At 39.4% G+C, this 6,000-nt stretch overlaps 1 protein-coding gene across 1 annotated transcript in view; it reads right to left on the reverse strand.

Annotated features, from left to right (window-relative positions):
- Positions 1–5,716, reverse strand: part of LOC104534281 (poly(ADP-ribose) glycohydrolase-like) — a gene marked incomplete at its 3' end in the record, with an annotated part of 30,599 nt that extends 24,883 nt beyond the window's left edge. Inside the window, exons 1-2 of the mRNA XM_010190831.1 lie at positions 5,658–5,716; positions 2,268–3,251 (exon numbers count right to left, since the gene is read on the reverse strand). Coding sequence (XP_010189133.1) covers positions 2,268–3,208 — 941 coding nt within the window. The remainder of the gene's footprint in view (positions 1–2,267; positions 3,252–5,657) is intronic.
- Positions 5,717–6,000: the final 284 nt, after the last annotated feature.

Below are 6,000 nucleotides of genomic sequence, written 5' to 3' on the forward strand. Positions count from 1 at the left end.
TCACATCTACCAAAACACTCTTCTCTCCAGGTTTACAAACGCCTTCACAGAACTGCAGCAGGTTAGCAAGGCAGGGTTTTCCTCTGCAGTCACGCTCTTTCACAACAGGATCCATTTATAAAGGGACAGGGACAGACTCATTGGACTGCATTTGTCAGGATACACTCTACAGCCCCTGCCCAACTACTACAGCACAAACACATGTGCACGCACAGGTGCACATATTCCTTCTTTAAACAAAAAAGTTCTTAATCACCCTTTCTCCCTAGGGTTGTATTTTTCATGCCAGGCACACAATACTTGCAGTGAAAGTAGAAGTTTTAAAGTAATCCAAAAAACACTTGCAAAATTCAAATATATGGAAGAGCAGATGAGCTAATTCTCTATAATGATCAAAGGTATTTGCATAGATGTGAGATATTTTGGGAAGAAAAATCTGAACCTGCTCTAAGTTTGATGTAACCTACAAGATGTTTCTCATGCAAAATAAAGTTCTCAAGAGTAAAATGCAAAGCAAGATAAATGCCTATTCTTTGAGCTACTGCTTAGACCTCTGAACTCCTCTTAGCGAACTCACTCCACCCCTGGATAAAGATGCTGCCCAACCCGCTTGCCATGTCTATGCACACACCAGTATCTTCAGGTGCAGTCAGCGTCTCCAGCCTGGCTGATCACATGCAAATGGTGTAGCCACACAGGCACGGCACTGAGCACAGGCCACTGTGCCTGTCTGAGAGGCCAAGCATAATTCTGGCATGGCATTACTGATGACTAAAATCTGTCTGATACGCTACTGCTTCTTTCTTTGCAACTTAAGATCTGAGCCACTCTATAATCTGCTGTGGACCTGGTCCAACAAAAACCATGAGGAAAGCTTTAAGATTTTCTAATTGCCTCTTAAGCACTATAGACAATAGCATTACTTTGCCTGGCGCTGTGGTTTATAATGCTTACACCATCTCGTTTCGGCTCCAAAAAGAAGAAAAAAAAAATCAAATCTCTCTACAGCCTCATACTCTACCTCACTAATTGTTCCGTGAAGCATTGCTAGGATTCCCATCCATCCACACAGCAAAACCTTTGCAAGAATTTCCCTTCTCAAGCACGGATTTACTGTAACACACAACACACCAGGCACTGACAGATGCAAGCCTCAACCTTTGCTGCTTCACTACCACAGCAATTAAATTAGCGAAGAGGCTACTCCCTAAACATAATTTTAAACATTATGACCCACCTCTCCACAATTTTCTTAGCAAATTCTTCATACATACTTTTTTAAAATAAGAGCTATCTTTTTTGTTTTCCAAGTCCACTCTCAGTCTACTTGTCTCTCAGTATTTCATGAACGCAAGCTTCCGCTGCCAGTTAGCCCCCCTCTGTCACCTACTTGCTCATTTCCTTGAAAGGTATGATTTCAGCTGCTCCTCACACCCAGAAAGGATCTCCCAGTAAAGGTGTGCAAAACACCGCCTTCTTACCCTACTTTGAGGGGTTACGTCTGCCAAGATAATTGCTGATTACACCAACACACAGGCTTCTTGTTTCTGCTTGGTCTTTTGCTGTTTATTCACTTTCTCAGCTACCACCGAAATCTAAGCTCTTCAGAGCAGAGATTATCCTTTTGTCCTTACACAACACCTAGCATATGGAGTCCTGGGTCATGCTTAGGGCTTCCAGTGTGTAATCACCAGTCCTTCTCCCTCTCAAATTATGAATAAAGCCAAAAAAAAAAAAATTTAAAAAACCACTCTCAGACTTCTCTACAACTACTTTCAAAAGTGAAGTGTTTCATGTCTATTTCAAAGCATCAGTAGCACTGACACGTCAACAAAACAGATTCGGTATTTTTGATAGCTTAAACTAAAAATAAAAAAATAAGAACACATCAGTTTCCTCAAGTATCCTGAATGAAATAACAAATGCTACAACTACACTCCATACAGCACTCCTGTACCACAATTTGTTTTCAAGCATTAGAAATCCCATGGTCTTTGATCAACAAAATCAACTTTCTACTGTGTCTTTAATTCCCAATTTTAACAGAACTCCAATGATTTAAAAAATTGCATTGGACAAACATCCTTAAAAAACCAAACCCTACACAAGTAGTCTCATTAAAAATAAGCTACTTCAAGTTTACATTAAATTTGTCTTGGTGTCTTAACACACATTTTGCAAAACTCTTTATACAATTCAGCACCAAAATGCTACCACCAAAGAGGAAATTTTCAAGTGTGGAAACGAAGGGGCAGACAGAACACTACCTTTTCTCCTCAACTTTAGGTATCCTCATGAAGTGAGAAGTGATTTTGGAGTCTCTCTTCACACCCTGTTTTGCACCTTTGCATTCTGATGATGGAGCAGGAGAGATCCCAGGTGACTTTGTATGCAGACTGTCCTCTTTAACAGAATTATCTGTCTCCTCAAAGCTTTCAAAGCCCTTGGCAGAAAAACGGGACTTTCTTGACTCCAGTTCAGTATCCCCATACTGAATTCTGAAAGATTTGTTTATGGATTTTGACATATTACTCTCCTCTCGCTCATCAAAAAAAGGACTTGTTTCTTCATCAGCCTCTGACCCATGACAGCTATTTTTAGAATTATCTACATCCATTGGTGACTCTGGTTCACTTTCTTTCTCAAAAGCAGGTGAATCTCCTGAACTGCTCTGGCATTTGCTCAGTTTCTCAGGACCTCCAAGATCAGATACGCACGCATCACAACCAGCATCTGAAAGTGGACTTTCTGGAACTATATCCCCTTCTTCTTGTTCACCCATTAAGCAGACAGAATTGCAGCTCTTCAGTGTCTGTGAATTGCATGAAGCCACTTGCTCATCTGTCTCGATGTCTTTTGAAGAAAGTTTTGTATTTCCCATTTTCAATGATCGGTCTGATGGTAATTTCCTCTGAGTCCAATTGTCACTGCTTGCTTCACAGCCTCTCTGAGCCTGCTTGCTAGTTTTGTGCATCTGATCAATGTTGGCATTTTTAAAGACGTCTCCAGACGGCGTCCCCTTCACAGGCTCTGTGTCTGAGACTGCATCTTTGTCCTCAGCCTCCCAGTTATACATGCTGCCTGTCTGAGGCAAATTCACATGCTTTGCATCAACTTCCACAGATATTTTTGAATAACTTTGCTGACAAACATTCTCTAGCTTATTCACATCATGCTCACAAAAGTTCTCTTTCTTAACAGAAGTCATCTTGGAATTTGCTTCAGTATTGTTATTAATTTTGCTGTGTAAGCTGTGGAAGAGAAGTAAGGGAATTCAGTGTCTTGTCTCCAAATTAAATTTCTGTGTCTAAATTTTTTTAAAGGAATGATTATGAACATACAATAGAAACTACAGAGCTTCATCCCTCATACACTGAAGTGAGCACTACCAGGATCAACAAGTTTTACTGCACTGGGTAGTGTAGCTCAGTAGCAGCCTATTTCCACTTCAGGGCTCCAAAGGATGATGAATCAGTTGCTAAGCTTCAAATCTAAACAGTATTAAGCTATTATTTAGTTACTTGCTCCAGATGAAAAAAGTTAGAGGTCATAAAGTCCTAACTTTCATTTTAATCAGTTAAACACAGACAGCAAGAAAATCAATAGCTTTGTAGCCATTCCCTCAGAGCCACAAATCCATCTTTTAGAAGAGCAGGACACAGTTGTCCATATTCTCAAAAACATCCTATTACTCCCTTACTTCAATAAGCAGCCCATGACTGTTAAATACAAATACAATATAAAAAAGTAAAATATATTTTCAAGTGAAAATGGAAAATAACAGATTTAGTGTGTCTTTAAATTTTTAAGAGAAAAATAACCTAATTTGTCCTGTGCTGTCATACACAAGGAACAAAAGGAAATGTGTCCTAATAGTTACAAAGGGAAGTGAAGTGAGTTTTGTCTGACCAGCTGAAACTTCTCAAGACACTGGAGTGTCATTTCACACGTACGAACTAATTTTGATGTCAGTGTATGGATAAAAATATTAGACACCATACAAGTATTAAAAAAACCTGACTAGTCTTGGTGAATACATCACTCTGAACAATATCTTCTCCTGAATGCATTGTTACAACATTGTATGCACCCAGTGCAAACCAACCGCACTAAGCTCTGTACGTCTGGTCATTGCAGTTTCCCATCTACAGAAAATAGGAAAGTGCACAATTATCAAACAACCCTAAATTCAGCAACTGAGCATCTCAATACATTCCTGAAGGCATTAATTCTCTCCATATATAATAACAGATCCTCTCCTAAAAGAGCACCCCGATGAAGAGATAGCATTCACACCTCTACCAGTACAGAACAAAAAGAGAAAAAACAATAAAGGGGCTTGCAGCAACGACAGAACTTCACCCATAGGAAGATTATTTGGAAACAAAAGGATTGAAATTTTCCACCTATGAATTTGTTCCTGCACTGAAAATTCTGATGAACAAAAACAAAAGTTATGTTACCGCTGCATCTCACTAAATGACTGTTTAAAAGGTATTGACATCTGTTGTCAACTTAAGATGAGAAATAACACCTAACACAGTGTGCAAATTTAAATAAATGAGAGTAAGATGTTAACTGCAGTAGAAAGGCAAATAAAGCATGTACAGGACTAACCTGCAGCTTGAAAATGACTAGGCTGGAATCTGTCAGCAAGGCTGGAGGAGGGCAGGTAAAAGCAAGACTCTAAAGTGAATCTTAAAAAAAATCATTCCCTCCTTAAGCACTCTCTTAACATCTTTGCTCAACCACAATCTATGAGCCTGTAATTGAGCCCTGTGTCCTTTTCTATTGTCTTAATCTTATCACAAGTTTTCCTAGCTTTCCTTGAACATTTTCACTGCTCTGGATTTCGATTTCTATTTGTTAACAAATGTCAATGAAAAGTAAGCCACCAGATTAACAACTGCAATTATAGAAAGCAGTATCTGATATTCCTCTGCATCAGACAGTTACATTCTTAGGACTTGAATCTGAACGCTGCCTTGTAAACATTGCTCCTGACTGACTATATCAGCAGAAAATATCAAACTGGCATAATTCAGCAGCAAAACTTTTATAACATCTTTCACAGAATAACCTGAATGCACACTTGAGCACCTGTAAATTCTGGTCCAAATTAAATCAAACTGCACATGCTAATCCTACAATCACAGATAAACCAAAACCGACTTTTGTCCGTAAATGAACAAAACTGAGCTGAATGTAGGACCATCAGCCAAAATCTGCAACTGTTTTTGCCCTAAGTTAAATAAAAATAAAAGCAGAACTGTTGACTATGGACACAGTCCGATATTTCAGCTGACTTGATCTACTGGTTGGCTGACACTGGAAGCAGCAGCCCCACTTTGCCTTCCCTTGCTGCAGGTTCCCATCTTTTTCTTTGCAGGAGCAGAAGTATTTATTCACCTAAACGGTGAGGCGCTTCAGTAAGCTAAGACAGCAAAAGTTCTGGGTTTGGAGGGTTAGAGGGGAGGAGTGGGAGATTAGTTACCTTTTTGTAGTGAAAGTCTGTCAGTTGTACTCAAGAGGGTGTGCCAAGAAAAGGCAAGCAGCAGAACTGGGGTGCCCTTTGCTCAGCAGCCAGCTGTGCCAGCAACCTGCACTTTTGGCTCCCCGTAGGCCCGCTCAGAGAACACAGCTTCTGAACATTTTACCTTTTGGACTCAGTTGTCTTGAGTCCTTTATTCTCCAACCAAGTGGTAATCGTCCGTTGTTTACAAACTGAAAAAACACAGTTCACTACATTATTACATGAAACTGCAACATGATTTCATATGAATAAGATAACTTGTACTGGATAAAGATATAAACACCCCAGTTAAGTCCTCAATATTGCTACTGTAGGGAGCACACAGACACTAACACTATTGAAACTACACGTAATGCAATATTTAATTTGTATCAGTCAGCAGCTGTAGCTTCTGTAATAATTTTTATAAATACCAGGGTTGGTGTGTGGCGAGTTTTTTTATCCAACATTTTTTTAAATATGGTTAA

Source organism: Mesitornis unicolor, unplaced genomic scaffold (genome assembly GCF_000695765.1).
Source record: "Mesitornis unicolor isolate BGI_N332 unplaced genomic scaffold, ASM69576v1 scaffold7548, whole genome shotgun sequence".
In the NCBI taxonomy this organism is placed as follows: Eukaryota; Metazoa; Chordata; class Aves; order Mesitornithiformes; family Mesitornithidae; genus Mesitornis; species Mesitornis unicolor.